The sequence below is a fragment of the Oryctolagus cuniculus genome, chromosome 21 (assembly GCF_051225735.1).
Source record: "Oryctolagus cuniculus isolate XC-2025 breed Fujian yellow rabbit chromosome 21, ASM5122573v1, whole genome shotgun sequence".
Lineage (NCBI taxonomy): Eukaryota > Metazoa > Chordata > Mammalia > Lagomorpha > Leporidae > Oryctolagus > Oryctolagus cuniculus.
In genome coordinates, this window is record NC_142887.1 from 28,227,257 (window position 1) to 28,239,532 (window position 12,276).

The following is a 12,276-nucleotide window of genomic DNA, read 5'->3' on the forward strand; positions in this document are numbered from 1 at the left end:
CTCCTCTCCTGTCCTCTTAGGTTTAAATAGTCCTTAAAATGTAACTTTGTAGTGACTTCAAACTACTTCTGTTTAAAACCTTTGGGGAGGGGCCAGCACTGTGGAGCAGTGAGTTCAAGCCCTGGCCTGAAGCATTAGCATCCCATATGCACGCTGGTTCTAGTCCCGGCTGCTCCTCTTCCAATCCAGCTCTCCGCTATGGCCTAGGATTGCAGTAGAGGATGGCCCAAGTCCTTGGGTCCCTGCACCCACGTGGGAGACCTGGAAGAAGCTCCTGGCTCCGGGCTTCGGATCAGTGCAGCTCTGGCCGCGGCCATCTGGGGAGTGAACCAGCAGATGGGAGACCTCTCTCTGTCTCTACCTCTCTAACTCTTTCAAATAAATAATCTTTAAAAAATGGGGAGATTTCCAAGTTTAATATCAATCTAGTTTCTGAATAGGAAATAATACTTTCCTTCAGATACTAACAAACCTTTACAGTATTAGATGACTACTAATGGTGCCAGCATGTGTTTCAGCAGTTAAGATGCCACTTGGAGTGCCTGTGTCCCGTATAGAGTGCCTGGGTTGAATTCCTAGCTCTGTTCTCAGTTCCAGATTCCTACGAATGCACACCCTGGGAGGCAGCAGGTGATAGCTCAAGTGCTTGGGTCCCTGCCACCCATATAGGAGACCTGGATTGAGTTCCAAGCTCTTGGCTTTGGTCTGACCCAGGCCCAGCTGTTGTGAACATTTATAGAGTGAACCAGCAGATGAGAAATCTTTCTCTCCGTCTCTGTCTCCATCTCCATGTCCCACCCCCAGCCTTTAAAATAAATAAATGTTAAAAGATTACTGCTTCCACTGCTTTTATTCCTCCTGTTCAATATGTTAACAAAGCACCAGGGTAGAAATGTGAGAAGCCAAGGGAGCTTCAGTCAAGACTCCTCATCAAATCAAGCCCTTCTCAAAATGCTTAGTGCTTTATCACACCACCTCATAACATAGGGTTCGGGTTAGGACTGACTGTTTCCTCAAGATCTAGTTATTGGTCTCTAATGATCAACACTGTATTAAAGACGGTAGGAGTGAACCAAGATGATCTTTGTTAAACACTTTTTTTTTTTTTTAAAGATTTATTTGTTTATTTGAAAGTCAGAGGTACACAGAGAGAGGAGAGGCAGAGAGAGAGGTCTTCCATCCGATGATTCACTCCCCAATTGGCCACAATGGCTGGAGCTATGCCAATCTGAAGCCAGGAGGCAGGAGCTTCTTCTGGGTCTCCCATGCGGGTACAGGGGCCCAAGCACTTGGGCCATCTTCTACTGCTTTCCCAGGCCACAGCAGAGAGCTGGATCAAAAGTAGAGCAGCCAGGTCTCGAACTGGCACCTATATGGGATGCCGGCGCTCCAGGCCAGGGCATTAACCCACTGCACCACAGCACCAGCCTCTGTTAAACACTTCTTCTAAATAGATATGTCTATCGCGGTTTGTCCCCTTTGCAGTAAAAGCTCATTCTCTCCTTTGTCATCAGTGTCATGATTAAAATATCCACTACTGCTTTGAGAGGTACCTTGCCTCATGAAAGCCCAAACACAAAATACAAACTGTAGCTTGGAAAGGCACTTCCACCTGGTTAGAAAATTTAGGAACCATCTTCTAACAACCTTCTAATGTGCCTTTTTCCTGTCTCTTTTAAATATAAAAGTAGCCTATATTCAACAGTCTTGCCATTTTTTGAACAAACTGCTTTCAGAATTAAAGAACAGCAGATTTTCAGCTGTTCTGAAAAATTTTCTCTGCTCCAACGTCCATCAAGCGTAAGAACTTTGGGGATATGTCATAATTATGACATTAAAGGTTCTGAGAATTATGGCTTAGTTATATATTCTCATTTAGCAAACAACTTCATGAAGAGGGATTATTTTATAATTATATGAGACTTCAGAAAATTTGTGAAAAACAAACTAAAATGTAAGCTGACGGGGCAGGCATTTGGCATGGCAGTTAAACAACATCCGCATCTCCCACACTGATGTGCCTGGGTTCAAGTTCCAGCAGCGCTCCCGATGCCAGCTTCCTGCTAATGCACATCCTGGAAGGCAGCAGGCGATGGTGCAAGTAGCTGGGTCCCTACCATCCGCACAGGAGACCGGACTGAGTTCCTGGCTCCCAGTGTCAACCCGGTCTAGCCCCAGCTGGTCACTGCAGGCATCTGGGAAGTGAACCAGTGGATGGGGGCTCTATCTTTTTGCCTCTTAAATAAACAAATGAATAAAAAATTTCAAGAAAGGGGCCAGTGGTGTGGCATAGCAGGTAAAGCTGCCATCTGCAGTGCTAGCATCCCATATGGGCGCTAGTTCCAGTCATGGCTGTTCTACTTCCGATCCAGCTCCCTGCTCATGCATCTGGGAAAGCAGCAGAAGATGGCTCAAGTTCTTGGGCCTCTGAACCCACACGGGAGACCCAGAAGAAGCTCCTGGCTCCTGGCTTTGGCCTGGCCCAGCTCCAGCCATTGTGGTCATTTGGGGAGTGAACCAGTGGATAGAAGACCTCTCTCTCCCTCTCTGCTCCTCCCTCCCCCCAATAACTCTGCCTTTCAAACAGATAAATAAATTTTTAAGAAAGATTTCTAAAGATGAGTTTATGGGACTGGCATTGTGGTACAAATGGTTAAATGACCACAATGCTGGCACCCAATATGGGCAACGGTTCAAGTCCTGGTTCCTCCGCTTCCAATCCAACTCCCTGCTAATGCATCTGGGAAGGCAGTCGATGATGGCCCAAGAACCTGGGCCCCTATGGGAGACCGGAATAGAGTTCCGGGCTCCTGGCTTTGGGCTGGCCCTGCCCCGACTGTTGTAGCCGACTGGGGAGTGAACCAGTGGATGGAGGATATCTCTCTCTCTCTCCCTGCCGGCCCCCTTTCTCTGTAACTCTACCTTTTAAAAAAAAATCTAAAAAAGAGAGAGACAAGTTTATTTTGGTGCAAAAAAATTGTGAAAACCATGAAGTTTTTTCAGAACACATCTTCCAAGGACTTTCTGAGGAGCCCTCAGGTATTGTCACATACAGACATCTCTGAAGCTAGTCAATATTATTCAAAATATGACCTCAAACCTTTCAGAAGGCTTCAGATAAGGTATGATTGAAGAACGTATCACATTAGAAAAAACTAAATTTAAAAACTGTCTGCCTTTATTCTGCTTCCAAATTTTTAGTATTCAAATGACCAGGAAAGGTGTTGGCTCAAATGAACCAGGCAGAAAGAAAGTTTTTTAAAAAGTAGTAAAAAAAAAAAATAGTAGTAAAAGACCAATAAAATTAACTACAAATTCTCCCACTATTACCGTCACTCCAGCAAAAATAGGATATTACTAACAAACAATTATCAAATAAGCAAACCCATAAAAGCTATTCATCTTAGGAACAATAATAAATGCAATAAGAGGAGCTGGATATTAGGAAAGAAATCTAAAGTCTGCCTTACCTGCATAAATATCTATTCTGGTGGCATCAGCATCTCTGTTAAAATTCAAAGAAAAAAAAATCAAGATCTAAATGAGAATGACATATCAACCACCAAAATGCCTAGTATTTAAGTGAATACCTAGTATTTTCAGTTTGCTTTCAGGAAATGATACAAAATTCTGTAAGGTTTAGTTTTAGACAATTTTCCTTATATATCCGTGAACTACTTCTGAAGTATTTAAGATGATTATATGATACATTTTTTTAACACTGATTTCATGGTGAAAACATCAGTGATCAGTAAAGAGCATTTCCCTTTACACACTAAGAAATGATTCAAATATTTCTTTCCTTTATTTGACTATAATCATAAAAGAGCTGTTGTAATAACTTGTACACTGTTTTCATCTTACCAAGATTTTAAGGAAAAAAACAAAACTTGTGATGAATCAAGTCTCACAGGCACTGCAGTTGGCAGACTGATTCCTGGATCCATAACCTTATCCTCTCAAACCATTAAAAGAAGTTGAGGCATCTCATTAAATCCAGCCAGACTGTAATGTACATATTTAGTCATCAGAAGGGTTAGACATAGTGTAGTACAATTTTTCCAACTGCAGTCAAGGAAAATGAGGCAGTTTCACTGGTTTAAATGCAAAAAATCCCAAGCTGGTACTGCAGCATAGAGGCCTAAGCCTCTGACTAAGGTGCTGGCATCCCATATGGGTACCAATTTGAGTCCCAGCTGCTCCTCTTCTGATCCAGCTCTCTGCTATGGCCTGGGAAAACAGTGGAGAATGGCCCAAGTGCTTGGGCTCCTGCACTACCATAGGAGACCCAGAGAAAGCTCCTAGGTGGTGGCTTCGGATTGGCTCAGCTCTGGCCATTTGTGGCCCTTTGGAGAGTGACCCATTGGATGGAAGACTTCTCTCTCTGTCTCTCCCGCTCTGTCTGTAACTCTATCTCTCAAATAAATAAATGACTCTTAAAAAAAAAAAAAAGTGAAGATTCTTTCCAAGCACAGTTACTAACAATGGGAGATGCTTTAATCAACTGGAGTCTCTAACAATAAAACATACATTTTGGAAAGATACTGATCTCTGGCACAGTTTTAAAGACATTAGATGATGTACTGTCCTGACAGCACAAATTAAAATCATAGTTTGTCCCATTAACTTGTTCCTAAGTTTCTATCTTAATCCTCTGCCTTTCACAATTATTTTGCTCTAATATACAAGGGAAGGTAGTCTTAAAGGTAAACTTGCTATTTTTGGGCTAGAACAAAGAATAAAACTGACTCTAAATAAATCAAATAATGAACTAATGTGCTAATAAAAGTATTTTTTCTATAACAGGCCTCTTCAGAGTTACAGCTGCTGCACAAGTCTTTCAAGTCTTCAGCGCAAAGGTCACGTGACCTAAAGGTTTTGACTCCAAGTACGTAGGGTGACTAAGTACCTCAGGCCGGCACTGGGGCACAGCAGAGTCATGCCTTGCATCCTCTCCTGCAGTGCTGCCTTCCTGGCTGCCTCTGACTCCAATCCAACTTCTGCTAACGTGCACCTTTGGAGGAGCAGATGAGGGCACGTGCTGCCATCCATGTGAGAAACTAGCAGGGAGTTCTGAGCTGCTGGCATTTAGGGAGTGAACCAGCAGATGAAAGCATTCTCTCGCTCACTCACTCTGCCTCTGCCTTTCAAATAAATAAATCTTTTAAAAAAAATCTCTTCACAAAAAAACAAAACAAAAAAAAGACTACATACCTTGCATTGTCAACAAGTTCAGCAAGAGCACCAAACAAGAATTCATGAGTAGTTCTGAAACAAAGATTAAGAGTTAAAGAATTTTTAATTAAAACTATTACTCCTAGTAAAAAAAATCAAGGTTATAAAATACTTAAAAAAAGTTTTTAGATCCCAAAACAAAGAAATGTCTGATTATAAACATGCCAAATACCCTGATCAATACACATAACATACATGAATTGAAATGCCATACTGAATCCCACAAATATGTGTAACTATGTGTCCATTTTATTGTTAACTTATATGTGTTTTTAAAAATATACTTTAAGAATATTTTAGGAAAAAAATCTAAAATCATCGATTTACTACTGAAATTTAAACTTCTCCACAACTCAAGAGTTTCCGGAGCTAATTTTCCCCAAGTGTGAATCAGTCAAGTCCTGCTACTACTCAGAAAAGTTTATTACTTCACTTAGTCGAGAAATCCACCCTAAAACATTAAAATTCCTATGCACGCACTGCTCCAAGCTGTATTTTTCACTTTTAAATTCTGCCTAGAAAAATGCCTGTTTTATTTTCCATTGCCTAACCAGCTGTCAGTTTCCACACATTTCAAAGGAAGAATGTAACTTCAACTTATGCATCAGTATGTTGAGTTCTAAATAACATGCTAATTGTGCATTTAGCCAACCCGAACTTTGAGCAGCCTCCCAGAGGAGAAAAACCCCTGGCTCCTCCACACACAGGGGTTAACTTTAACAAAGGTTCTAGGAGATCACATCAAGCGCTTGTCCTCCTAGAAAGAACTGTTTAACAGGGCCTGGGAATCCTCTCTTTAATTTGGAGAAAGTTCTATTTTTAGCCAAATCTGAAAGAAGTCAGGAAATGGGTTGTCTTTTCTCTTCTTTCAGCAGAACACCAGTTCATGTCCCAGCTGCCCCACTTCCCATCCAGCTCCCTCCTAAACTTCCTGGGAAAGCAGCAGCAGATGGCCTGAGCACTTGGGCCCTGCCCCAGACGTTCCTGGCCTGACTTCAGCCTGGCTCAGCCCTGGCCACTGTAGCCATTTGGGGAGTGAACCAGCAAATGGAATATCCCTTTCTCTCTTTCCCTAACTCTACCATTCAAATAAATACATACATAAATCTTAAAAAAAAAAAAAAAAAAAAAAAAAAAAAAAAAAAAAAAAAAACTACACAGAAGCATATGATTTTCCTTTTTTCCCTCACAGATCATTTACAGGTATTGATAAAGTGAAATCCTAACAACTTATCCTTGGAGCATATTTAACATATTTTCTTTAATTTGCGCTGTTTCCTGTAATAGTGCTTATTACATTTAAAAGTAATGTATATCCACCACTAACATTTAGAAAACCAGCTTGACTACTGATTGGAGAAAATGCAAAATCAACACAATATACTATCATCAATTTTTAATACTCACATTATTCCTGCTGACATTTTACATGCAAAGTTTTAGCTAATAATCAAAAAGTGAAAGCTTCTAAAAACTCATAAGTAAATAACCTGTCTCTACGCTCTCTGATCACTTAACACAGTGTTTTAAATAAGCTATAAGACAGCTGTTTATAAAATAAAAATACCCGTAAGTGAACCGTCCAGGAACACCAGTTTTTCCTCTTCAAGTATCCCAAACTTTAACAAATGCAAATTTTGAATTAAATAAAACTACCAGTTCTTGTAATGTGAGAAAGAACATTTCCCCCATGAGATCAGTGAATATATTTGTTGCTAATCCAAAGGCAGGAACAATATTGTTCTAACAAAAAAAATAGAAATTTGATCACCAATCCACCTACAAAATAAACTTTAAAATCTTTCTAAAATCCAATTCTTAATTACCTTAATTTTTTTACATTACTTACCAAATTTCTAAGAGAACCTGCATAAAACAGCCATGCCTTTAATTAAAAATATTTAAATCTCTACAATCATCACTTTGCCAAGTTCTTCAAATTATGAATTAAGCACACCAAAGCATTCTACAACTCACTAAAGAAATAGGGATAAATAAACTAGAAAATTAAGTTAACTTACAGAAGGAAAAGTAAGTTAAAAGTGAATTAACATTTATTCTAAAGCTTCCAGGCATTTTGTGACTTATACTTGTAGTGATTATTTTTCTACATATTTTAACTTTGAGGGTTCTTAGAAATACTATTGCCAATTTTATTGTAATATTTCTCATTTTCAACAAGGATCTGGGTTTTAATGTTAAGTCAAAGAATCTTAGAAGTCTAGCTCCTGGATAAAACAAGAGCAAAACCATATTACGAATGAGACTATAACTTACAGTGGAATTCGCTGACTCTGGAATAAATAAGTTAAAGAATGAAGTTTCTGGCCTTTGGTAATGAAAATGGTGAACGTGAACAATAGAATAATTCTGACACACCGTGCTACAAGGAAAACAAAAATTGAAATGGCAACTACTTCTCAGTCATATATATTTCTGACTGCTTCACATGAAAGTGAGACATTTCGAGTCCAGTAAGTTGGGGTCAGATCTGTGGTTTAGGTTAAGCCTCCAGCTGGCTGCAGCAGCGCCATCCCATGTGGGCACAGGTTTGTGTCCCCAGCTACTCTCCTTCCAATCCAGCTTTCTACTGATGCGCCTGGGAGAGCAGCCAAAGATGTCCCAAGTGCTTGGGCCCCTGCCAACCACGTAGGAGACCCAGAAAAGGCTCCTGGCTTCAGCTGGGGGCCCCTAGCCATTGCAGCCATCTGGGGAGTAAACCAGCGGATGGAAGGTCTCTCTCCTTCTCTCTTTATCTCTGCCTTTCAAAAAGAAAATAAAGAGTCCAATAAGCAGGGCTCTAAAAGGATTACAGGGGTCAGTGCTGTGGCACAGTGGGCTAAGCCTCTGCCTACAGCGCTGGAATCCAACGTGGGTGCCAGTTCAAGTCTTGGCTGCTCCACCTCCAATCCAGCTCTCTGCTATGGTCTGGGAAAGCAGGAAAGGATAACCCAAGTCCTTGGGCCCTGCACGGGAGACCCGGAAGAAGCTCCTGGCTCCTGGCTTCGGATTGGCTCCACTCCAGTTATTGCAGCCATTTGGGGAGTGAACCAGCAGATGGAAGACCTCTCTCTCTAACTCTACCTCTCAATAAATAAAATCTTTAAAAAAAAAAAAAAAAAGGATCACAAGGTACCTCTGGGTAAGTTTTCATTGCTTTCTATATTACGTTTAGAAATGGGCCTTACACTTTTAAAACCTTAAAAAAATCCAAATAGTCTTTGTTGTTCTACACAGTATCAATGCTGTTCCACACGTAAATTTCAGATAAACTAAAATTACCTGTAAAACGCAGCTAAATGCAGCTCAGCATTTTCAGCAACAAATTCAACAGATTTGTCATGGCAGTACACATCATAAAAAAGGGCTGTTTGTGACAACTGGTCATTAAGTCAGAGACAACTCCAGACCTCCAGATGATTAATGATGGGTCTTACAGATGCTAAAGTCAAAGTTCTAAATATTTCTTCAAATCATAAGAATCAAAAACACACAAACTGCTATCTTCTATGTTTGTTTTTCAACAATTACTCTAAAGGTGCACTCACTGCTAGCCAGCATTTGAGACAGAATAAACAAAATATCTTAATAAATTCTTCACAGATTTAAAGATCCTCTGCTTGACCCTAGAAAGATCAACCATCTGGAAAAAGAGAGATTCTTAAACTGCTTCTGCTTTAACTGACTGTGGTCTTTTATATCACTTGTGAGTAAGCAGCAGAAACAGTTCTGCAGCTCAGCATTTCCAGTGACAAATTCCCGCACATCTCAACTGTATGTACAGAAAACGGTCTCCCTATTTTCAGTCAGCCTGAATTTAAACCAATCGATCACTCACAAGCCTACCACACAGCAACAGTTTCTGCTGCAATCCTAGGTATACTGACAAGTTAATTGCCTTAGTTGCTAGAAAATAAAGCTGAGCAATTCTGGAGTGATCATTTTATATTCAGTGTAAATTCAACGAGTCAACATCTCTACAGGCTTCTGGGTCAGAACAAATGGAAGCCCTACATCCACCTCAGATAGAGATAAACAACTCAGAGGGACTGGTGCTGTGGCACAGCAGTTTAAAGCCCTAGCCTGCAGTGCTGGCATCCCACATGGGCACTGTTTCAGACTCCGGCTGCTCCACTTCCCATCCAGCTCTCTGCTATGGCCTGGGAAAGCAGTGGAAGATGGCCAAGTGTGTAGACCCCTGCACAAGGTCCTGGCTTCGGATTGGCTCAGCTCCGGCCATTGTGGCCGTTTAGGGAGTGAACCAGCAGACAGAAGAAGACCCGTTCCTCTCTCTCTCTCTCTCTCTCTGTCTACCTAACTCTTTCAAATAAATAAAATATATCTTTAAAAAAATTCAGAAATATTAGATGGTTAACACAATGTTGTTAAGTGTCAAAAGAAATGCAAATAAAAAGTAGTCATCTTATTCTCAGGCATTTTACTCTATCAGACAACCCAGCAGTACTGCAAGATATGCATCTTATAGCAAAACAGTATCACTTGGACATTAGGAACTGCAGTTACAAATCCTACTACAAAAAAACCTTTTATTTAAATTTGCTAACTCTGGGGCCAGATTTGTGGCACACTGGGTAAAGCCGCTGCCTGCAACACTGGCATCCCATATGGGAACCAGTTTGTGTTCCAGCTGCTTCACTCCCAATCCAGCTCCCTGCTAATGACCTGGGAAATTAGTGAAAGGTGGTTCGGTTCAAGTGCTTAGGCACCCATGTGGGAGACCCAGATGAAGCTCCTGGCTTCAGCCTGTCCCAGTCCTGCCCACTGAAAGCATTTAGGGAATGAACCAGCAGATGGAAGACATCTCTCTCTCTCTGTGTAACTCTGAGTTTCAAATAAATAAATAAATCATTAAAAAAAAAAAAAAAACTCTTTCATCATTTCTTAACAGCAACAACCAGTGTTAAAAAACTTTCAGGTTATCACCAAGAATTTGCCAGGCCAACTTTAAACCTTAACACTAACGTACTCAAGATAATAACCATTAATAGACACAGACCTAATACAAAAAAAGAGGTTCATGACAGATGTTTACTATCTATAATGTAAGCTCCAGCATTTACTAAGAACGTATCTGCCTAATGACAAGCACTGAACAGCAAATTACCACCACACCAATTTTTGGTTTATACATAGAGAATCATCATCATCTCTTAGACAGTGTATCATGTCAGAGATAATTACAAAGATTATTTGACATAATCCTCATAAACACTGTCAGATTAGCTCCACCTGAGATGAAAAAAAACTGAGGCTCAAAAAGTTAGCCTTCCAAAGCACAGAGCCAGGAAGCGGACAACTCAGGCCTGGTTGGCTCCCAACACCAAGTCCTTTCACTGCACCAGACTAACTTCCACCCGTGTAGGCTGGGATCTCTTGATGCTCTACATTAAATGGGAGGTAAGCAAGGGGCCATTTCCTTCATAGTTCAAAATAAGGCAGCAACACAGATGTGAGACATCCTAGAACGGTTTTAAAAACCTTAACAAAGAAGACAACACTGTAGGACAAGTCTTCCATTCCCTGAAGGTGACTTATTGAACAACTTAACACCAAGGTTCATCTTCCATCTTTATTTGTGATTAAGTCACAGCATGTGAGAATTCAAACATTTCAGTTTCCTCTGAAAATGAACTTCCAGTCAGGTCACCATGATAAAGAAATCCCTTGAAAAAGGTCATGAAAAAATTTATCTTGGTGTTCTAGGATTCATATTTTCTTCAGATATCACTAGACACACTCAAAAGTTGAACTTCAAAGGTCAAATTCATACAGGAAATTCCAGAGCTTCCAGAATGATACTCCAACCCTTAATAGTCATACAAGCAGGTGGTTCCATTTCAACAGTTAAGTCAAACTCAGAAAATTTCCCAACTCCACCTTAAACAAGTGCAAGTTTGCTTCTCTGCCTTGAACACTGTCCATTTACTGTTACTGTTATAAAAACAGCAAAAGGAAAAAAAAAAAGAGGAAGATTCGCAGAGATAAACTAAAATGAAAACTTTTCAAGTAGGAAGTAAGCCCTTCACTTTGGGAACAAATAAACAGGCCCTTGAAGGTGAAACAGACTAGAGCCAACATAGACTAATGGTCAAAAAGACCAACCACTGTGGCCAGATACCTTTTTTTTTTTTTTTTTTTTTGCCTTAAATCCTAGCACCTTAAGTCTGCCATTTAGCAACTCTAATCCTTAGCAGGTAATTTAATCTCTTTGGGCCTCAGTTTTCTCCAATACCAAATAGGAATAAACCTTACCTCCATGAGACTGTCCTAAAATTACAAAATGTTTAGAACAGTCAGTGGTCTGAAGCAATTAACTTTGTCACTAATAGTTTATTATCACATACAGTCTTTGGCAAAGTTGGAACAAGAATGCCAATTCTAAAGTCCAGCTCATGGTCTTCCAAGATTATCATAAAGTCTCTAATTTCAAATTTGCCTTGTCATTCCAAAATACACAACTGAGAACCACAGATCCAAAACAATCATCCATGAACATCTACATGGCCTTCAAATGTAAAAAAACAGTGAATGTTTTGCCCAAGTCCATGTTATCAACCAGCTGAGCAACCTAACTGGCTTTCAAATTCACTATATAAGTGTGAGAATTCACCTAAGTGACTTCTACAATACCTTCCCCAAAATACTCTAGTTCAATAAGCTTTCTAAGCAAAACAAAATAAAAAACAGGCTCTCACCATCTGGCAATTTACCTATTCTTAAGAATTTTATTTCCATGAATAGAAAACCAGCAAAAACTTAGACATCATGTAATCACAACACATTGTCTTTTCCATAAAAGGCAAAAATTCACTTTACTCTTACTGTGGATAACCAACATCTATAACTCCCCATCCTGAAGGTGGTTCTCCAGGTAACTTGACCATCCATTTAGCTGCTCCTCACCTCTCCGAGTACTAAGACGGTAGAAAACTTACCTTCATCTCAAAAGTAACAGACTATTAAGACACTATAGTAATCCTGGCCCCACTAGATGACTTTCAAGAGTGGGTTTAAAGAAGG

The 12,276-nt window shown here is 40.1% G+C and overlaps 1 protein-coding gene across 2 annotated transcripts in view; it reads right to left on the reverse strand.

The window, feature by feature from the left end:
* MORC2 (MORC family CW-type zinc finger 2) overlaps positions 1-12,276 on the reverse strand; it is a 41,750-nt gene that overhangs the window by 27,635 nt on the left and 1,839 nt on the right. For both annotated transcript variants that reach the window (XM_051826524.3, XM_051826523.3), the window contains exons 2-3: positions 5,215-5,268; positions 3,471-3,505 (exon numbers count right to left, since the gene is read on the reverse strand). In XM_051826524.3, the coding sequence (XP_051682484.3) occupies positions 3,471-3,505; positions 5,215-5,268 (89 nt within the window). The remainder of the gene's footprint in view (positions 1-3,470; positions 3,506-5,214; positions 5,269-12,276) is intronic.